General features: G+C 39.1%; 3 protein-coding genes across 9 annotated transcripts; 2 read left to right on the top strand and 1 right to left on the bottom strand.

Moving 5' to 3' along the window:
- Positions 1-404: 404 nt before the first annotated feature.
- On the top strand, positions 405-5,397 carry trmt61b (tRNA methyltransferase 61B). The gene is made up of 8 exons (XM_088305085.1): positions 405-582; positions 684-1,440; positions 2,696-2,798; positions 3,854-4,044; positions 4,150-4,241; positions 4,850-5,052; positions 5,116-5,190; positions 5,273-5,397. The coding sequence occupies exons 1-8, from the start codon at positions 524-526 to the stop codon at positions 5,305-5,307; spliced, it is 1,515 nt and encodes a 504-aa protein (XP_088161211.1). The 5' UTR covers positions 405-523; the 3' UTR covers positions 5,308-5,397.
- Positions 5,398-5,668: 271 nt separating this feature from the next.
- spdya (speedy/RINGO cell cycle regulator family member A) lies at positions 5,669-10,161 on the bottom strand. Of its 7 annotated transcripts, none has more exons than XM_088305689.1 (7): positions 10,019-10,161; positions 8,726-8,974; positions 8,588-8,646; positions 8,428-8,513; positions 7,313-7,484; positions 6,867-7,161; positions 5,669-6,118 (listed from the first exon to the last, which is right to left on the bottom strand). In XM_088305689.1, the coding sequence occupies exons 1-7, from the start codon at positions 10,134-10,136 to the stop codon at positions 6,060-6,062; spliced, it is 1,038 nt and encodes a 345-aa protein (XP_088161815.1). In that variant the 5' UTR covers positions 10,137-10,161; the 3' UTR covers positions 5,669-6,059. The 7 variants fall into 7 exon arrangements, with proteins under 7 accessions (XP_088161815.1, XP_088161813.1, XP_088161814.1 ...); XM_088305687.1 differs by having other exon boundaries at positions 5,669-6,114; XM_088305688.1 differs by having other exon boundaries at positions 6,874-7,161.
- Positions 10,162-11,449: 1,288 nt separating this feature from the next.
- On the top strand, positions 11,450-17,993 carry pcare1 (photoreceptor cilium actin regulator 1). Its single transcript, XM_088293922.1, has 2 exons — positions 11,450-15,052; positions 17,440-17,993. The coding sequence occupies exons 1-2, from the start codon at positions 11,751-11,753 to the stop codon at positions 17,561-17,563; spliced, it is 3,426 nt and encodes a 1,141-aa protein (XP_088150048.1). The 5' UTR covers positions 11,450-11,750; the 3' UTR covers positions 17,564-17,993.
- Positions 17,994-22,265: the final 4,272 nt, after the last annotated feature.

Raw genomic sequence — 22,265 nt, 5'->3', positions numbered from 1 at the left:
CTTTTCATGCTTTCAACGTCACGCGTGTACGGCCAAGGTGGAAGAGGGAGGCACATCCTCAAGCGAAGAGTAAAAAAGAACAACACTTTGGATGATATGTTGGGTGTTATGATGAGAGGTTGTGGTCCTGCAGTGCTACCTTCTGGCGCTTCCGTGTATTATAGTTGAAGCGCCACATGTTTGTTTTATTTTATAATTTTATCCATACATTTACATGATTACAATATATACATGCTCATATTATATAACCAACGCTCCCTGGGCAATTATGTTGATTTTTGTTGAAAATAAGTTTGATTTTTGCCATTTTCGTATTTTCAAATGAGTGGTGAAAAAAAAGGATTTCGCTCAACTGCAACACCGCCCTCTGCTGGAAATGCTCAATTACAACGACGTCGCGCATTTATGACGCCATCAATTTGCGTTTTAAAGCATGGCGACCTTCTCCCAAAATAAGAATACTTCGGAGTACTGCAGATAACAAATTCGTTTATTAAACTCAGTGATAACTGATATTTTAGCAATGTACATTGTTATGGTTGATCTTAAAACGCTTTGTTTAACCATCTTTCAGTCATTCAGGTGAGACCAAATTCATATCGTAACTTCTAGTTTTAAATTAAAATAGTTTGACGTTAACCGACATAACAAATGCCTTGCGCTGGATTGCTTATTTTGTCCAGATTGGTACGTATTCACACAGGCCCCCTTGGACGTTGCAGACAAAGATGCATTTTAATGAAAAACAATTCCAGTAGACTGGAAATGCAAAGCTTTTCTACAGACTGTGTGAAATGTAGCAATGATGACAGAGATAGCTCACAAATAAATCTCCTGAACACCACGCTGGGGGCTAAGCAGTCCCTGCTATCCAGGAGGACATCTTTGTCCCCCCTCGAGAGGATAAGTAACCTGCTTCCTCGGGATGCATTGAGCCCTGAGGTGATGCAGCTGAGAGAACAGAACCTGACACACGAAGAGGAAACATGTATGGAAGAACACAGCTCCACTGATCCTTTGGATACTATGTCCAAACAACAGCATCCTGGTTTAGATGCAAAAGATGGAGCGTCTTTGAAAGAACATAATTCAGACAGATGCAGTGATGTGGCTGCTCAGTTTGACACAACAAAGTGCAAGTTCAATTCAACACAATGGATGTCACCCAGTTTCCCACGAAAGACCACACTTTCATACGGGGAACTGCTCGTGGCTGAGTATTATAGAAATGGGCGTGTGGAGTTTAAGAAGATGTTCCAACTTCAGATTGGAACTCGTCTGCTGAGCAGTTGGGGGATTATCCTCCATGATGATGTAGCTGAGAAGCCTGCAGGTCACTTCCAAAGAACAAACAGAGGGGTCTCCATCTTCATACGACGTGCCAGTTTGGATGATTATGTGCTGTACATGAAGAGGGGCCCTGCTATCTCCTACCCAAAGGTATATCCCCCCCCAAAAAATACCAAACTGAGTGTTACTTTTGACTCACATTATACCAGTGGCAACTGGTCAATGTGTCCATCATTATATCAGTAAAAGCTGGTCAATAGAAGTAGAGAGTGTGAAGGATCTGTTCCACAACTCAGGAGTCACAAAAATTCATCCTTTTAGTGTTAAAATAAATATTTTGCGGGTCTGTCTTTTTTTTTTTAAAGATATACAGTATAAATATGACATTTTTTATTAATGAGTACAATTAGATTTAGGTTAGAACTTGTCAATCAGCAACAGTCGGCTACATGGTGGGGGGGTCGTATAAAGTATACAGGTCTCTTTAGAGTTGAAATGAGTTATTAAGTAATTCAATTTAGTCACTTAAAATGTCACCTTTTGAGAGGAGAACGTAGTCACAGCAGATAAGCAGAACATCGACGTGAAAAAGCGCAGACGTACACAAAACTACATCGATGGGCTCCTGCTTAATTCTGCTTGGCTGCCTCCCTTTTCAAATGTCAGTATCTGACCCATCATGGATTATGACAGGTCAAGTGTTACTAATTTATATAATGTAGTTATTACAGATGGTGATATGTTTTTGAAGTTATTATTATTTCATGAAAACTCAAATTCACCTCGTACAGCCAGCAGCATGGAACTCACCCCTGTTCCGATCCTGGGTTTTTCAATGGCACAAAAAAAAAATCAAGCTTGTGCAAGATGGCTCGAGTAATCTCATCTTTCGGTGTGACAATGATCACAAGTACACTTATAAATCAACAAAATAATGGCTTAGAAAGAAGCACTTAAAGGTTTTAGAAGCTGGAGTCCAGACCTGAATCCGCTCAAAAATTAATTGGTGATCTGAAAATAGATGCTAAAGTCTGACAGCATTTTTGCAAAGAATGGATGGAAAATATTGCCACACTAAGAGATCCAACTCTAAAAGAATTAAGTGTTGTAAAAGACTCAACCCCAAAAAAAGTGTTGTAAAAAAGAAAAAGGTGCTGAAGCAAAGTATTATGCCACTAGGTTATGGTATAGTTTTTATTTTTCAATAAAAATGTGTAATTCTTTATTGAGTTATGTAGGTAAAATATTTGAAGTGATTCATCAATGTCTATGTTTTAACATGACCACAACCGGCAATTTGATTGTTGTGTGGAGACTATTTAAATCCACTAAATTTGCCCATGATGCTTTGCCATAAAATTGAAGACTGCTCACAGATTTGGTGTAATTTGCTTTGATCGCTCAGGACGCCAACAGTATGCTGATGATGATGGACGTCACAGAGGGAGACTATGTGCTGGAGTCAGGCTCTGGATCTGGGGCCATGTCTCTGTTTTTGTCACGGGCAGGTATGCACCCACCATTGAGTAATTACTTTTTGATGGATGGATCGATCGATTGATCAACTGAACAGAAAATGTTTGCTTCGAGTTACACTCTCAAAGTGCACACAAGTGTTCCAGGATTGGAAAGGGATCGATCAATTTCAAATAACATTTCCAATGAGAAAAATAAAGATAGATTTAGATCTGATTTAGAGAGAGATTATTTATGACTAACATATGTATATACATATATATGTATATCAGTGTGATTTTGTGTGCGTGTGTGCGTGTATATAAATTGTCCGTCTAAGTCTAAGAGTAGTGAAGTGGCCACTGAATGCATTTTGTGTATGTCCTTGTGTTGTGATCGTTTGGTACAGTGCGTGGGTGCCCTCTAGTGGCACATGAAAGAATCACACGAACAAGTCCCGTTGCATTTAAATAAATTAGATTATCATTGAAAAGTTATTTTATTTCCGTTCAAAATCTGAAGCTCATGCATTCACTGTCTCATTGAACACTTTTCTTAAGGTCGAGTTATGTATAATTTCTATATTAAACATTTTGTTTCTTATGGGACATTCAATTTCCTTGAAATATTTGCATTGTTTTTAATACCTCAGAGCTGTAATTCTCTCCCTCTCTCTCTGTCTCTAAACATAACGAGTTTTGCTTTTTGAGTTTAACATCTGAAATATATTTTTACAGTTATCTCCAAGATTTGAAAGTTCTATTTAACTTTTTAGTGCTATACATTTAAATTTCATTTTTAAGAACAATTTTTAAAGTTTTATATAGATTAGTACTAGTACACAATACCATTTTATAGAATCAATAAATGTATTTTTATTTTCTTTTTTTTTCTAAGTGCACTCTAACTGTAAAAACTGCGTAATGGAACAACGACTTACTATAATATGGCATATACATTTTAGTAAAAAAAAAATCATTCATTTTTTTAATGTATGGACTGCATTTTAATGTTGGTCATGATGATTGTACTCCAAGCTGGCCAAGTATTATTTTTTTGTAAGATAGTATTCAATATCAAATGTAAAATGTTTGTTAAATTTCATCAGTGGGCTGCAGGGGACACGTGCTGAGCATTGACATCAGAGAGGATCACCTCAGAAGAGCTATGCTCAATTACCAGCGCTGGAGGGCCTCATGGAAAGCACGGCAAGGGGAGGATTGGCCTGATAACATCGAATTCCATAACGCTGACCTTTGTACGGCTTCATCGCTTCTCGCCCATCGCTCATTCGATGCGGTCAGTGTTAAGGCTCAGAAGTGGCAGCAGTGATTGGAAGCAACGTTGTGGGCGGCAGGTTTGGTGACGGCAGGTGTTTTGCTTATTGGATTATGTCTATTGCAGGTTGCACTTGATCTGATAAACCCACAGCTTGTTTTGCCCACTGTGATTCCACATCTGCACCCTGGAGCTATATGTGCTGTCTATCTCGCCAAGTGTGTACGGTATACTTCTTAAAGCATGAGCTTTCCAACAATTAATTAGTTGTATTTCTCGTTTTTACTTACTAAAACAATAATTTACGTGGCAGGCTGGAAGATGTTAAAAGCTTTATTCTAAGAATGAATTCTAATCAAACAATAAATGTCACTTCATTCTCCGTTCTGCCATCGATTTCCTATATTGCTTGTGCTCATTAGCGTCACGGTGGGGGCGACCTATCGCAACTGATATTGGGCAAGAGGCGCGGTGCACCCTGGACTGGTCGCCAGCCACTCACAGGGAACATTAGACAAACAACTATGCAAAATTATATTGACACCTATTTATAAATCTTCAAATACCCTAACATTGCTTGCACTTTGGAATGTGCCATTTATGCTGGATTACCTGAAGAAAAACAAGAGCACACCGTGATGCACCCCATTCGTCATTTGCCTAATATTTTAGAAACTATCGCACATTTATTTAAATCTACTTTCTTCTCCATGAATTTTCACTTTCTAAATCATGTGCAATTGTTTGCTGTCTGCATCTGCCTCAAAAGATTTTGTACACAGGGAGCACTTTGTTCACGTTTTTCTGTTCCTGCACCCTCCTTCAGTATAACACAAGTGGTTGACCTGCTAGAAGGGCTTCGATGCACAGCGCTTCCTTTGCTGTGCGAACGCATCTATGAGGTTCCGATCCGGGACTGGATTGTTGGTCCTGCCCTCCATAAAGATGGGCGCTATTGCTCAAAGAAAGCGCCGACCCTCAATGAAGCCCTGAGTGAAGATGAGAACACTTCAGATGAAGTGGAACATGGTAACTTTACTGTGATTGACACATATGAAATTGACAAGTTGAAGTGACACCACCTGTATTCAGTTCCAGAGGAACATCCAGCCTTTGGGAGTATCCCATACATTGCCAGACCTCACCCAGAACAGTTGAGCCACTCAGGTAAGAAAGTTTTAGCAGAATTACATTTTTTGTTCGTTGTTTTGTTTTTTTTAAACAAGTGTTTGTCATCTTTTATTTTCAGCATTCCTGGTGAAACTGAGAAAGTTTGTGAAATAGCTGCTCAGTCTGTTGGAGAAGAAAAGATGGTAGACAATTTTTGTTGCCGTTTAAGTATGGAATGTGTAAAATAAAAAACAAGTTTAAATACTTTTGGTATCTTTGATCATTGTTATGTTACTGTATTTCAAACTAGATTTAATTGGTGCAATTTATGGAATGCCTTTCAAGGGACACAAGGATAAAATTGAAACAGGAGACAACTCACCAAAAATATACCTCCTTCTACTTCCTTATTTAAAGCCTTTATCATATCTCCCAATATCAACAAATAAAAACAAATTCCAGGAGTGGTCTCTTCTGGCCCAGTTTAGGCTTTGCATGATACTGCTAACAATTTCAAGCATAAAAAAAAAATACAGAATTTCAAACAGTCTTTATTGACAATTGAAAATGGCAACTTCTATGTACGTGACACCAAATTACTGAATTGTGGCTTAAATTCTGCCAAACACTATTAATTATGTCTTTATAAATAGTTGTCAAATATAATGTGGTAAGTGTTTACATTAAATAAATACCATATCAATAAATACCAAGAACAGTGTGTGGAATAAATAGGATTTTCAACTATATTTGTTGGTGCTTTACAGACAACACCAATCTTGAATGTGAACACAATTCCATTGGTGATACAGTCACTGAAATCCATATAGGAGTGTTGTTGGCAAAGGAAGTTTGTTTCCAAATAGAAATGCCCACATGGCAGGAGTTTGAAACAGGACATTGGGATCTATGCTGATGTGATGAGATTATTTATTGATCCAGTCCATGGAAGAGTCGTACGTGAAGGAGTTTGAGGACGAACTGCCTAGGACAGAAACATGTCAACTAGCAATTGAGTATATTGAATAAAAAAACAAATTCACAGACTTACAGTAATTTATAGTTGTTCTGCTTTGAGTTAACTGTCAAATTAAGTCTGTTTTTATTGCACTTAATTGTCTCAATGAACTACTTACACTTAAGTAACTGTTTTATGTAAATGATTGTTAATCGGGAGTGTTGTTACTGCACCATAAAAAGCAAAAACGTAGCTCAGGAGCTGCAAGGGTAATACTAAACAAAGGACGCTTATGTTTCATGCTACAAAATACCATTGGAACAAAACAGAAAATAGCACATGCTGTTAGATTCCCTATCGTTAGTACAGGTCGACACTCCACTATTGTATTGACCCTAATCAATTTGTAATGTGCTTGTGAATAAATAATACCACTATTAATTCTGTTTCGGATCGCAGCATAGATGGAGTCTATTTTGGCACACTTTGGATGAGTGGTAGTGAGGTAGAGTGCACCCTGGAGTGGACTGATAGGTGACTGTGTAGATATATACAGCACAGTAACAAAAAGGACTAATACATGGAGACACCACTGTGAATTCCCACCTTAAGTGTGACAAACTTACTCTGCTCTCTGGTTCTAGACAAGGAGCAATGTGAATTTTAGATCCTTCACTAATAAAAAATCTCTCCAAGGCTAATATCCAGCATATTAAGTTGGATCATAATAAGTCGGCTTTTTCATATTAAGAGTGGATCCAGTAAGGATACCTACCAAGTACCTCAGGGAAGCTTGAAAAACGATGGGTTTCAACTCTGGTTTCCCTGCGAGGACCAATGGCCATGGGCGGAGTTTTCTCCAAAGTCACCTGAGTGCTTCTGGATATAAGAGAACGCTGCCGCCGCTGATTAAATGTGCTCTTGCGGTTACAGATGGCACAAGGGACTGGAGAGCCTGTAGGCCCGCAGGGAAAGCGGCCTCTGCCTCTTATGTCATGCCTGTGAGCGCCACTGTGTTGCTCTGAGCGTTCTCGTTTCCACACAAAGTGAGATGGCACGATGGCCATCACCTGTAAGCACAGAAACCTTATAGACACAAGCGAAAAGGGTATCTGGTGGGTTTGACAGATCTTATGATATGACACTAAACTAAAAACAGTTCATGGAAATTTTCAGACAAACATCATTTGTGGGTCTGAACTGTCAATTCTATTTGTTTACCTCTTCACAGCAGCGCCTGCTGACAGCCGCTCTGAACTCAGTGCGCACCCAAAGCTTGTCCCTCTGCCTGAGGAATTGTTTGAACTTCTTCCTCCAAGTCTTCCCCAACGCCCAAGGAAAAATCTCATATTTATGCTCCTCCTCTTCCTCCTCCATGGTGTTGGCAAGATACCTACAATGTGGGCATATCAGCTTGGTTCAAGCTTGCTAATAAATAAGTCCCTTGTGGTAAGATTGTGGCATGCAATTCAGTGCATGAGGGTTTACTGAGACACAGCTGCCAAAATACTGAGATACAAATCAAGAACTTAAAAAAAAAAAATTTCATCGCTGTCCTGTGAAAAACACTTATGTCCCATTTTTTTTCCCAGATTCTTTTTAATTTTTACGTGAATGGGGTTTCTGCGTTATACACATCCCATTGATGTGAAAATTAAAAATAATTATAAAACTGGACAGCGACAATTTGCAAGTAAACGGCAGATTTAATGGCAACATGACCTGGATACTTTTTATACTACTTTATATTGTGTGACTTGTGTAAACAATGAAATAAAGCAGCTGACAGTGAATGTCTGTGGGAAAATAAAAGTATGTACTGTATATACAAATTTATCGGTGTCAGATGTCCACATCACCAAACACTAATTTGGCTGAGCTGGTTAAAATATGGTAGATGTATGATGCATACAGACGTTAGATTAGGCATCTTTGGCACAAATAATTACATAGGTGACTGGCTCAGAATCTTATCTAACTGCACTTGGGCACACATTTTTAGTTGGAAGTAGTTAAGATCATAGAGTCACACAACGTTAGTCACATGGGCTCGGCAGAGCTGTCCTGCGTGGGTGTGGCTCAGGGATTATAAAGAATCGGAACTATTTTGGACTGTTTAGGCAGAACACGCTCCATGGCCGTGTCTTGATCATTAAATAGTTCATCTGAGAATATGCAGTCTCGTGGTATTTACTGTTAGTACAATATTGCAAGCATTAAAGATAAAACGACTGCGTGGAGTGTTCCCACAGAACTTTCCACAGACGAAATCCCTTTTGATTGTGCATTTGTACCTGATTTAGTGTCAGGAGACTGCTAAATTGCTGTGCACTTACAATGCAATGAAAAAGTTCTTCTTGGTGTATTCTGCAATGGTGAAACGTGACCTTTTGAAGTAGACAAAAACCATGGCCAGAAGATACTGAAAATTAGATTTGAAAAGTCAAGAGTTGGCCCGATGACATCAATATTTTCTTCAGAAAAGTAGATGTTTACCTTGTCTGTCATTTTACAGCAGCAGTCCATCAACAAGAAGTCATTGATCAGGTCATCATCTGAAGTGAAGTTCATCATGATTAATTACAGGGTAGGTTTAAAATGATGCAACAAATAGCAATGTTAATTTTTCCTCACCAAAAAGTTTTAAGTATGATGTCATTTCCTCTTGCTTAATGATAATTGTTGGTTGCAGAGTCCTCCTAAGGCAATACATGCCATTTCTACAGCAGCTCTTCTCTGGTGGACCCTGTTCATCTTGGTAGTTCCCGGTCTGGGTGGAGGTCTCTCTGGAGGTTACCCCACACGTGATGGGGGTTTGCCACCACTGAACTGTACGTTTCATCATGCGCCTGTCTGGGTTACTCGAGATGAAAACCGGTCGGTCTGGTGTGATAAGGAGAGGAAATCTGTGACACCAATTTACATGATGAGCGATCCAGTATCATTCAATTAAAATTCACTCACAAGACTATGTCATATTTATTTACACACAGAAAAAATGTTTTTTTTTTAAAAGTCTTTAAATTGATTCAACATTCAATAAAATTTGCAAGCAATTCTTTAAATTATATGTGACATTTACAGTGATAGTCACGGTCGTTGAATGCTTGTTCACATTTTTTGATTTTGTAAAACTAATTTGATTATTACAAAAGAGGCGATGAAGGAATACAATTTTATCCCTATGTCACATGTTCTTTTTCATCTTTATTTCAAAAACAAAATAGTACACAACCGGAGCTATATATAAAGCAGGAAAATAATGACGAAAGCCCCTTTAGCATTTTATCTGATGTTCTAAAACATATTTGCACATTTTTTCTTTAACATAAAAGAATAGCTTCCATAATAGTAAAACTAACATTACTATATTACTGACTTCTGTAGACATGAACCATAATAAACTAAAGTTAGAAAATTGCTAGGAATAAAACCTTTCGCAAGCGAGAAAATGACGTCCTACATCACTTAGTACATTTGTTTTTTAACCCTTCTAATTTCAAGAAGGTAGTTATTCTATCGGATTTTGAAAGGATTAATTCAAAACAAGCAGTTATCCAAAATTCAACCCAGAGAGTCAGCGTTGTTTAGTTTCAAGCGGCTCTCATCGTACTTAAATTAACTGCACGAGACAAGCATGGTTACTTTCTCAACAACATGTGTAAAGTAAACTGAACATGAACAGGCAAGTCTCACAACTACGCAGACATCTAATTGATTACCGGTACATTTTTTGGTGTAATCCAAATCCACATCGCGAATTATTCCATTCCAAAAGCATGTTGAATCAATTTTCTCACTTGATGAAATAGTACTTCCGCCTTTAGTGATTTTTAACTGCTAACGTTAGCTTGAAGCTAGGTGTAACTTTCAGTTTAGCACTAGTCAGAATGACACCAAATACATAATAATAAACATGAATAAAACCTCTGTGAGGCGAGCGCAAAGATGACAGTTTGTTGAGAAAATCTTGACAGCCACAACTTCTTCCTACACTTCCTTCCTCGAGTTGGGATTGAGTGACATTCGCGTGCACGCCACGCATAGTGCCAATTCGCGAGGACGCGCGCGTTGCTTGCTTTGGGAGTAGTACTCGATTTAAATAAATAAATAGATAATGTAATATGAGCGGCGTTGTTGCAGTAAAGTAAATTGTTCATACGTGTACAAACAATAAACACTTAAAACAGTACTAAAGTTAACAATAAAACACCATGGATATCATTATCATATCAATTGTGACCGTGGGGAACTTCAACGGGGATTTGTTCATTATATTAATTAACAAAATAATCCACATCATCTTTACATGTTTGTCCATGTATTAACGATGATCATTCGAATACTGCAAAATTTGTAATCTATATATGTAAACAGTAAATCATATTACAGAAAGATCTTGTGTCTTTTCCCCTCCTAAAGTTTGGCACCGCGTTGTCATGACGTCATCATCACCTATTCTGGTGGCTCGGCGAATGTAAATAAACGCTTATTGTAAATTGCGTTTGTTGTATTTCTTTCTCTAAGTCAACAAGTTAAAGGGAACTCTGACTGCAATCACATATTTGGTCTATATGATCCATTTGGTTGGAAGTAACATAAATGTAATATAACCTTTTCAAAAATAATAAATAATCTAATTTAACTAATTTTTAAAGCATTATGGGATGATGACGTGATATGGTTGCTACCCACATTGCCACACATTCATCCTTTTCTATACTGCTTCTCCTCATTGAGGTGCTGGTGCTCTGTAGCCTATTCCAACTGACTTCCAGCGAGAAGCAGGATACAGCCTGGAACTGGTCACCAGCCAATCACAGGGCATCAGGGTAAATCCTGAAAGATTGACAGCATCTCACTCACCACCACTTACACTTCCTTCCCTCTTGCTGGCGCTGTAGAACCTTACACAACAAAAGCATAAGACTTACTCTATAACACGTGCTTTACCAGTACAATCCTGTTTCAATGAAAACATTATGATGGCATTACATTTGAGATCTAGCTTTCTGTTAAATATTGCATTTGTTTCTTTACAGATGTTTAAGTGTCTAGTGCATGTACAACTGCATCTCATGAGTGACACTGCAGAAAAAAAACAATTCCCTGTGTGTACTTCACATAACTGGCTAATATTTTTTCATTTAAGATTTTTCACTTGATTTAGTTGATTTCACTGTGCAAATGCTTCTCTGTGAAAGATATATTTGTGTAGACTATAAAAAGCCAGCCGAAGCCAACACTCATTACACAAATGAGATTATGTGCTTAGAAGTAGGTGAGTTTTATATGCTTTAACGTGACGTGTACTTGCTGAGGGGTTCACTGAAAGCCTCACTAATCCTTTCAGCTGCTTGTCCTTTGTCAGACACACAGAGATGTGTTCAAGAGCATGCAACAAGACATTTCGACAAACATGACCAGCAAGCCATGGATTTACTTTTGCTATCTATGACACCTTGAAGGGTTATGTCTAAATGGATTGATGTCACAAGGGACATTGATCAGATTTTACTATGTGTCTGCCATCTGAAGGAACCAGATTCAGTGGATGGCTGAGGACCTTGGATAATATTTGCATCATTCCCCACTCAGTGCACTTTTGGGATGTCATCAAGATGATGTATGTGTAAGCTGATCATTATAGATATCCACAATGGGATGCTCACCATCCAAAGGTAACAATTTTGTGACTCTGGGCTCTTTGAGGCGGGGAAGAATGTTGCCATCTGCACCTGAAGAGCAGCCCAGAGAAGCTCATTTTAAAAATGGACATAATCATAAGTGTACTGGAGCTACAGATGCCGATACTAAAGACAAAAGGACGAGTGGACAAAAACAGGTATGCCAAAGGGATGTAAATATGCCACCTCAAGAGGATACACATGCAACTGTGCATGACCAAGAGGTAGTTGACGCGGATACATTGAAGTGTCAAAGAATGGACAACAGCACAGTGATGCAGAAAAAAGTCCAAATTCGGGGCAAGCAGGAAGAACCGGACAGAAAGATGGGGAAAAAAACAAGAAGAAGTTCCCGAGGTATGAAAGTGCTGAAAAAGAAAGAAAAGGAAATGCCAAAAATTGATTTCCCAGAGCGTCTGGTAAAAGCTCACCAAGATGCTTATGCTTTTTTAAATCCCAGCATAAGCAAATATGATGTCGTACTTGGTCTGCTTGAACAAGCAACTCAAACTCAAACATTTCTGCAGCCAATGGTTTCTTTTATGGCTTTACGCTTTGAAGAAATAATTCGAGCACTGGAAGAAATTGTTGATGAAGGAGAAAAAATGTTAAAAGAAAATGGAGAACATCTTTCTTGGCCAAGTCAAATGAAAAAACTCTCATCTGCTGCTCCTTTAAAATCTGGGTCAGCTATTGAACACCCACCTGATTTGTTGCAGCAGCTACTTCAATACACCACACAGCGAATGCAGAATGTGAGTCAGACCGTTGGAGGAATTGGGGACTCTGCCCTGGAGGAGGCAGTGGAATACTTTTCTTCAGTCTCAGAACTTTTAGAGGAGAAGCTGAAAGTCAAACGTGTTGTTGAGACTAGGATAATGCGACTCACATCTCGCATTGAATTGGCATCGCTTCGCAAACTTGGACCTGAGGACTCTGCACTCTTTAGTGAGGACAGCGGCATTGGGGCTGAGAGTGAATCCCTTGCTGGATCGGAAAAGCACCATAGACGTGTGAGCTGTGAATCGAGCGGAACAAATAGAACGACTCCCCTCAGCCCTATGGATTGTGCCTCCATGACTGGAGTGTCAGTGAAAAATCTTACAGATCAAATAAGTCCAAGTGCTTCCCTTACTTCATTGAACTCATTAGCTTCGATGTGCACAATGATGGCCAAAGTACAGGGGGACTCATTCCTTGGATCAGTCTCTTTAGATGATGGTGAGGAAGATGACGTTGAGAATTATAAGATGGATACAGAAACTAGAAATGGGCAAGTAGGAATGAGAACGCAATCAAATTCTTCACAACAGAAACCACGTCGTTTACCGCCCAAGCGCATAGAGAATTCGAAAAACATAGAAATGACTATCAAAATGAAAAATGCTATCAGTGGCAAAATACAATGTGTTCACCCACCAAGTACTGGCGCCAAACCAAAAGTAGCAGGTAGTCCAAAAACAGGTAGGAGTCAATGGGCTGATGAAAAGGGACCACCTCTAAAGAGATCTCAAACAACTGCTCGAAGAAGTGGGGTTAAAACAACCCCGCTGGCTAAAGAGAGGCGTTCCCGTTCTGCAGAATCCTTGCGCAGCAAAGGGGACGATCCTACTTTGCTTGAACAGGAAAGGTCTCAGAAAAAGATTGGCCAGAGGTTTCAAAAATTAAACAAAAGCAAGGATATCACAAAGGGAAACACAAAGACTTTATCATCTACACAAAACCAAAGAGCTTCACAAGCTGATTCTCCAAAAATGAACTCAAAAAGTTCATCTTTGGAGGAGGATGGCAATCTACGTGAAAGGGTAGCCCTTAAGAAGCGTATTACCAAAACTTCGGGATCAACCACGAATAGAGAGGATGATGACAAGCAAAACGATACGCAAACATTGACAGGCCTTGTGAAAGCAACGCCACCTCCCAGCCCTCCTTTGTCACCAAGACCATCTTCAGGCCTCTACAGAGGCAGGAATTCTGTGAAAAAACTCATCGACACCTTCAGTCAAGGCATAGAAGAAATGGACAGCCCTAAAGTTTTGGGGCCACTTAGGGGTGTACGGAAGTGCGGCGTTCCAGTGTTACCAGGTTTAGGAAATGTTACCGATTTCCTTAGCACAGGGAAAACGAGCTGTAGATCTCAGAGCACTTCATGTGAAAAGACTGAGAATTTAGACCTGGATAGTCTTCCACCACCCCCATTAGAAGTGTTAATGGACAATTCATTTGAAAGTGCCCTTTTAAGCAGTGGGGCAACTGAAGGGGCGATAAAATCTGTGAAATCACCGATGCCAAAAAGGGCTGGTCTGTCACAACGACTACGGGCGTCAGTTAAATCTGGATCAGTCTTACCTAGCAAAGGTGGTGTGCCTCATTGTTCGAAAGGAATTTTCCCTGATGACTTGGATTATCAAATCAAAACAGCCCAGGCAAATGTCAGTCAAGCAGATGTTAAAACCGACACTGACACTATAAAAGAAAATAAATCCTCCCTGTTGCAGCTAGTCAGAAAAAACAGGTACCTAAAATACTCTTCAGATTCACAGTCTGAGATATCTTTAACAAATTTTGAAGCAGCAAGCCAGGACTCGAAAACAAAACAGGAGAATGACAACCCCTTAATGCCTGGAATTAATACTTCATCCTCTCAAGTGCCTCTCTCATCTGAATCCAGTAATCATCTACTTGCCAACTCACAGCTGTCTAAGGGACGAATTTTGCCATCTACACCTTCGACTAGAAAGTCATCCCATAGAAGACTACCTAGTCCCCACAAGTTTAAAAAGTCACCCACACCTCCCTCTTCAGCTAGTCCCCCAGTGAACAGGAAGCTCACTACTCCACCGGAAGATAAAAGGAGCCTCCCCAGTCCATCCGTTTTTAGGCATAACATTTTAAATTCCTCATACCCTTTGAAAGCGCCATCTCCACCCGCTTCACCAAAAGTGCAACGATGGTCAAGAGAGAACAGTACAGAAGAATCTGTTCGGTTGACCAGTAATGCACGTTCTGTTTTCTGCCCGATTTCTCCATCCATGTTTGAGGCCCAATCCCGGATAGTTTCTCAACTCTCTCAAGCCTGGACCTCTGGTGGAGGCTCTTTTCTCTCAAATACCCGTGGGAAACGTGGCAGGTGTTCTGTGTCAGTCCAAGGACCTCAACATTTTATTCGCCGAAGTCTTTCAGAAAGAAGACCAAGTTTGAACTTTCCACCTCCATCCCCAGTCCTCTCAGTGGCTGAGACATGTGGAAGTGAGCCTGCAATATTCATACAGGGGTGAGATTTTTGTCTGAATTATTTTTTATGTGACACATCCCAAATCTGGCAGAACTGTGTGTTTGGAGAGGCGTTGTAAGCTAATCACTTGCTCGTGCTGAAACTGTTTCTAACAAGACTGCCTCACGGACTAGAGCACCATGTTCGCATTTGGAGCACCCGTACACTGTGCTGTGTTTTTCGTGCATTCTGAATAACCGAACGGCACTTTTGAACAACGTTCTGCTCGGAAACTCAGAACGTCATTCAAATGTGCCGTTCAGTTAGTCAGTCTAAAGGACAGCTGTGTTAAAAAAACGCGCTCAGCCACCAACAGCAGGACGAGAACGACAATCATCGACAAATAACTATGTTAAAGTTTGAATTAAAACAGGTTACCTTAACTAGAATCCTGCATCGCATTTTATCCAAAGGCACACTCTTGATGGATAAATGCACCTTTTCGGTCCTTGTTGATATTATTGTGTAAAGTGACAGTTAGAAAATTGGAATACCGCGCAACTATAAAAAGTGAGGGAACACTGTACACTGAACGCTGTTAATACCAGAGCTAGTTGCATCACTTGCAAAGCTTTAATTTCCTCAGAGGAAAATACTTTGACTATTGAGCGTGTGATATTGTGATGTAAAATAAAGATGAGTTCAGCTGAGTAAATACCCTAATAAACCCTCATTTAAAATCATTTATATTAATATTTGATGTGTGCGATCTGACGCGACTCTAATGTAACATTTGAGACTGCAACGCAACATACAGTTGGCTTTCTCTTACGTTGTCCTTGTGCCTCACTACCCAGGCATGACCAATCAACCCAAGCCTAATATTCACCTGTCACATGAGTTTTACAGTTGAATTGAGCGGAAATGAATTAGTCATGCCTGGCGAGTGGGGGCGTGTGGATCGAGTGCTGGAGAGGCAACTGTGACTGTTACACTGGTCATTCGTGAGCTAAGTTCAATAAATAGAGTCTGTGCAGATTCTATGCGTAACGAATCCCAGCAAAAAGTTGAAGCTCACAGCTTAAGAGTCATAAGAGTAGTGGTTAGAAGGCCAAGCATTTTGCTAGCTCAAGGACGGTAGCAATTTGGGTCGTAGCCTTGGGCAGGTCTGCCACTTCAAGATGGAATGAGTTCAGTGGCAAGAATGACTTTAGATGCCCACACCTGGGACGCTAAGCTTCCATTATATGAATAATTGAATGGCGGTTTATGTAACTGCCATACTCATTATGCTACTGTTTGATGAGCATGGATTTAAAGAAGATTGTAAATTACCAGAGCTGGGCACTTGACCCTTTTTTGACGGTTAGTCTACGGCTGTGATCTCTGTACTGTTCCGGCATCGACTCTTCAGCCTTATTCACAAAATTGTCGGCGCCGGATCCCGCTGCGGCTCCCTAAAAAAGCGCCCGTGCATGATGCCACCACGGCAGAGATGCTACCAGCAGAAGTTTATTTAAACATCATCAACTGGCTAATTTACTCTTCCACTGCACTTCCACTTACTTGCACTGTCTCGCATTTTCGGACTAAAATGCAACCATGTGTAGTCTGTTGCCGTGCTGTGGTTATGTGGCAAAACATCTGAGAAAATTGTTATTAATTTAATGTAATTACAGTTTCAGGGAAAATATTGGATTGAGATATTTATTGTAAGATTTGTGAATGTTAGAGGAATATCTTTATCATATGATTTCAATATATATGAAATGATAAATCATTATAGATGCTGTAGTGGTTGCCTGGCCTCAGTGCAGCCAGCGTAGGTTCAGTTCCTCATGGATGGTGTGAATGTAAGTGTGAGTGGATGCCCGTGTTATTCTGTACCCTGCAAATGACGAGTTCCAACAAGCTCCAAAACCCCCGTGACCCTCAAGAGGATAAGCGACACTCAAAATGGATGAATGGATGATGATCCTGACAGCAATTATAGCACGTGTCATTGGTATTGTTTCATTTCCTCATTCTATGAGAATCGATAAGAGAATCGATAAGGAATCAGATTGATAAACTGTATTGATAACTGTCACCCATTCCCATCATCACAGATTAGCATTCCAATCTTTACCCCGCCTCTTACCTGTGAAGCCATTCGGATAGCCTGACAGAAAAAAAATATAGCAATTTGTGACATACATGCACTGCATAAACAATACAATGTATCACACACATAAAAAAACTTCCATCATAAATAAAAACTAGAGCAAAAACGTAGACGATCTAAATAAGGTATTCTGGTTTGTGTACAGAGCATTAAAAAAGGAAAATAAATTCTAATTTGTAAATTCCTCTCATTAAATCATTTTAGCAAAGCAGACCACGCCCCCCTGATGAAACATTTTATTATATGTTGCAATAATACATTTATTTCCCTCTTGTTATTATAGACTAGATGATGAACCGGCCAGAAAAGAGGAATCATGGGGTAGCCAATCAGACCTCGGAGGAATTCCACGTTCTGCATCTCACCCAGATCTCTATGTTGTTGGACAGGCCTTGCACAGAGACTAAATTGGCCACCGAAGTGCCAGTGGGATTACGGATTAACAGGTTTTAGAGAGGATTTAAGATGATGCCGCTTCAGTGGTACGAGAGGAGTGACTAACCTTGCTGCTGTGCAATACTTTAACAATGTTAATATACAGAGTTGCATTACTCGAGCAAATGCTATGTTAGCATGATGTGCTCTTTCTATACCATAAAAAATAAAACCACTTCATCAACATCTTTATCAAACGAAGGCATTTTATTCATGTTTGCTTGTAATACGGGAACAACGAATTTAGAAATGCAAAGGAAATTAATTTTCAGTGAACTGTTTGGTTTTTTTGAACTACTGAAAATAATAAATTACTTTCGTATACCGATTCATTTTTGTTCTTCGTTTTTCTTGTCACCTTGGTTTCGTTTTGTACTGTTTATCAATAAAAATGATTGTAAACATTGGTGCTTGCGTTTGCATTTCATATTACCCCTGCTGGATTATCCGCAATCCCATATTGGAACAAATTAATTTTTGTTCAAATGCTGGAGTGGGGGGCACAATATCTCATCCATGCTACAAGAGGGCATGTATAACCACACAATTCCTAACCAGATATACAACAAAAATGCAATTTTAAATCTGAACAAAACATGTGTGCTAACATGTTTCATTTTTGATAATATATGAAAGAAACACAAAGGATTTGAAGTAAACAACATCTTATTCATACAGTCCAAAAGTCGAAAGAGCTCTCTGACATCTAAATTACTTATCGAGGATGGCTCAAAACTACAGAACAGCAAATTAACATGCTATGCAAGATAACATTTGGGGAAAAAAAAATCCTCCCCAAAAATTAACTCAATCAAAATATTATAGGACAGTATAAAACTGAGTCTAAGCACAATTAAGACATGTCTGCCATCTAGTGGTAATTGGTAATATCACATCATTACATTACAGTCAACCAACCCCTTGCATAATGAATTTGCATATGAACAGATTTATTTTGTCTTTTTTCAGTATTTTTTTTTTCACATTTTTGATTTTCCCTATCTTGTCTTATCCCCCCCTGACCCCCGAAAATATTGAATGTTTTATGAAGAATTTGAATTTGGGTTAGTTAAAATTTTTTAAAAAAAAATGAAGAAAAACATTTGCGGGAAATTAATCACAGGACCAATCAGAATGTGGTTGCACACCGCATCGCCAATTGGCGATCCTTGATGTAAACAGGGGTAAAGACCTGTGAACCAAAGACTGGCATAATGATAACTCACAGAAGGGAAAATATAGCTGGAGGATGAAGGAGCCTCATAGAAGATTGTCAATTGGGGGTGCGCAATGGATATCCTGGTGGGAGACAAGGTGAGAGCTGCGACGTATGACATTTTGGACTTTTTCACACTAATCTGTATCCAAAATGAAGTCAGCGTGATCGACCAACCTTCAACCCATGGTCACCAGGATGATTCCACAGAAATTAACCACACTAGCCAAAGAAAGTCATTGGCCTCTAATTGTATTACGTGATGGAATGTCAGACAGGTGAGATTAAGCATATATATATATATATATATATACTATCAGCAAAACCAGACTACAATTAATTGAATGTTTCTCCTGCTAGCGAATATTGCATTCACTGCAGCATTTCTGACTACGTATAACAAGAACTGGATTTGTTGTTTGTAACTGCACAGAGCACATCAGTTTGTTTACAATTGGTGGCAGGTGTCAAAGATACAGCTACAATTTTTTCTGACACAACCATTATTCTGTGTTGCTCAGATGGTCATGCATAATGCATGGCCTCGGAGAGAAAATGCAACGACTAATAAATCTAAACATTCACATCTGAAAAAGAGGGAGCTGGTCTGAATGACCAATGTGGGCAATTTTAGACATACATTGTTTTGTTTGTAGCATACTTTCTCGGGTAACGATTTCAGATTAAGTTAAAATGCTGTCGCTACTATATCATTTGTATTGTTTCTGACGACAATTCCACGGCATTAGCATCACTTTTTGCACTCAACAAATTCTGCTCTATGACAAAAAATATCACATATAAATTGTCCATCTCCTTATGCTGGGGCCCATATTCCATTCATGACTATATGTCTATGTTTATACGACCCACCACCTGTCCTGGGTGAGTTTTATGAAGGCACCATGCCCGGCATTGTTTTGGGCATAGCAGCTTCCAGATAATTCGGTTCGACAACAATCAGCGTAGTTCACCCAACATTCAAGATGAGCTTCAACTGCCTTGATGCACCGGCAGAATTTATGAAAACTGATGGCAGGAGGTTGAAACATATTTTCAGAAATGTAGTTATTTTTTAGGGGTGAAAAAGGAGGATAAGCGTCTTGGATAATGGATGGATGGAATAATCATGTACTCTCTATTCTAAATAACAGCTAAAAATCCCTTTCTCTCATGCATAAGACAAATTACTTCGAAATTTTTAAATTTGTGTCCTTGTGCCTGCATCCATTACAGTAGTTATAAAGCTATTGTTCATATTTCTCTCATTACAATGTATTTATTTTAAAAAATTTATAATATAAATTTATTTATTCTTTTAATAATATAATAATAAAAAAATTAATGTAATTCAGTCAATTTCACTGGCCATTGCTTCTATGAGTTACACCACCATTCCTGTAGTTTGGGGTAAAGAAATAATTGACTTGAATTATTAGTGCAGAGCCAAGTGTAATGAACATTGACAAGTCAATGACCATTAAAAAAAGATGTCAATCATATCAATAATTTTATACTACGAGGTGGTCTATTAATACACTGATTGCACAGTGGATTGTTGTTTTCATACGATTAGTTGCTATGCCTCCATGGAAGATTTGGCTCACATCACTGTCAACATGGCTATGAAATTTGTTTAAAGACACAAACAACATAAAAAGCATCATTTGCTCTCAGTGGAATATATGCAGCATATTGAGGCAAACTGTTCCCCGCAAAAGTCATTTGTTTTTAATGCATGTTTCTTGTTTAAGGTCGTCTAAACGTCAACCAAACCGGTTTTCTTGCCTCCTCCATTTGGAGGATCGCAGTTGGCATGGAGATAAATAAATTGTGTCAAACTGAGCAGAAGCAAATAGAAAGTCTTTTCCCACTACAGTTGTGAACACAGTGAAGCGTTGCAGTGTTGCTCGCCGTATATTGTGCAGAGCGGGCTTCGTACGTGGTCAGTTTTTTTATACTCATTTTGCATCATGAGTCTGACGTAATGGAGAGAAATCGGTCACTTTTCAAAATAAAATATGCTAACGAATTAGTTTGTGTGTGTCGTCGTGCTAACAGTCGCGTTTTGCTGAGCTATGTAATTTCCGATTTTTTTGAATGCACCACGCAGTTCGCAGACCGGCGGGGTAGGAGAGTGTGAGAAGGGAGCGGTCGTCTGCCGTACATCCAAGGAGTATTTTTTTTTCTTCTTTCATCCGTACGGCCCGCAGCGGCCCGATCCAGAGTAGCCCGTGGCTCGGTGGTTGGGCACCACTGACATAGAGTACATACAATACTTAAAATAAATATGCAAAAATGTAGTGCTGTGTGGACTGGGGCTCTAATAAAATACCATAATAACAGTAACTGAATTTATAAAATAATGAAATTGCAAAATACAGTATCTATGTACAAACATTTTATTGGTTTCTTAAATGATCATGATATATAAAAATAGCAAAAACCTGAAAATGTTGTAAGTGTTTTGACTGAACGATTCAACATACTGTTTAAGGATTTGGATCATTAAGTTTAGGGAGGCCATCACATCCAAATTCCGAGCCATAAAAATAAACTGTCTGTTTGTTCTATAGACCAAGCTATTAGTTCTGCCCGTGCATTTATATTTCTTCTGTTTGCACTGATCAGAAGCGGACTGAAGTCGCAGCAGCGTTGTAGCATGCTCTGCATCTCAATGAAACCTTTTCATTCAAGGTCTGAAATTCTTTTAAAACTCTAACAAAAAATCTAAAAGCAGTCTAATTTAGACACATTGTGGTTTATTCACGTGTTAGTTCGAGATAATAGCTTTTGATATTTTCTATTAGCCACGCCTATAGTGATGAGTTTGTAGTAAAGCTCCATTGAGTTCATTTTTCCAACATAGTGACGTGTTTGTGCATGAAAAATGTGTGTCAGAAAATATAAGTACACTGGGTGGCAGTGTTAGCAAATGTATTGTTCCTCTCTGGCTCCTCTCTTACCTGTTGGAGACTATCTCTCTCTCTCACATATTTGATGATGGACAAAGGCACAAAGATGCAAACCAGAAGTGTGCAGGTGAATAAAATGACATGAACACGGTAACATCAAGATTATACGGTATGTGACAAGCGCACATTGAAACTTCTACAGTTTTTGAATACTATTGTGGGAAACTGACTCTTTTCCAAGACATTGTAGGTGGAGCCTTTGTAAAAGGTCAGATAAGCAGCTGTGATATTGTTCTGCTCACTAAATGTCACAATGTCTCAAGGGTCGATCTGACTGACAAAAGGACCTTATCTTGTGGGATAAAACTGGTGGAGAACAGTGCAAAGGGTCACTGGTTGGTGGTGGCTTTGCAATATCATGCTGGAGTGGTCAGTTTTATTTCACTATTAAACTAGCATTATACCAATTTCAACCATACGGTTTAATAATGTGGTTTATTCAGTATGCATTGTTTGTGTTTCCCTTGCAAAAAGTGTCAAACT

This window comes from Idiotropiscis lumnitzeri, chromosome 1, assembly GCF_059441095.1.
Source record: "Idiotropiscis lumnitzeri isolate Australia: NSW breed Sydney's pygmy pipehorse chromosome 1, RoL_Ilum_1.0, whole genome shotgun sequence".
NCBI lineage: Eukaryota > Metazoa > Chordata > Actinopteri > Syngnathiformes > Syngnathidae > Idiotropiscis > Idiotropiscis lumnitzeri.
Note: the sequence above shows the minus strand (reverse complement) of the source record. Positions and strands in the feature narration are given on the sequence as shown.

Excerpts from the sequence above, each read along its gene's own strand:
- trmt61b (XM_088305085.1), top strand. The coding sequence starts at position 524 with ATGTACATTGTTATGGTTGATCTTAAAACGCTTTGTTTAACCATCTTT. Across the intron at positions 4,045-4,149 it reads CCCATCGCTCATTCGATGCG|GTTGCACTTGATCTGATAAA; the intron begins GTCAGTGTTAAG and ends TGTCTATTGCAG. Across the intron at positions 4,242-4,849 it reads TGTGCTGTCTATCTCGCCAA|TATAACACAAGTGGTTGACC; the intron begins GTGTGTACGGTA and ends ACCCTCCTTCAG.
- spdya (XM_088305687.1), bottom strand. The coding sequence starts at position 10,136 with ATGCGTGGCGTGCACGCGAATGTCACTCAATCCCAACTCGAGGAAGGA. Across the intron at positions 7,162-7,312 it reads GCAGGCGCTGCTGTGAAGAG|GTGATGGCCATCGTGCCATC; the intron begins GTAAACAAATAG and ends CTGTGCTTACAG. Across the intron at positions 6,115-6,866 it reads AAGCTTCCCTGAGGTACTTG|TTCGTCCTCAAACTCCTTCA; the intron begins GTAGGTATCCTT and ends TGTCCTAGGCAG.
- pcare1 (XM_088293922.1), top strand. The coding sequence starts at position 11,751 with ATGGGATGCTCACCATCCAAAGGTAACAATTTTGTGACTCTGGGCTCT. Across the intron at positions 15,053-17,439 it reads CCTGCAATATTCATACAGGG|ACTAGATGATGAACCGGCCA; the intron begins GTGAGATTTTTG and ends TTGTTATTATAG.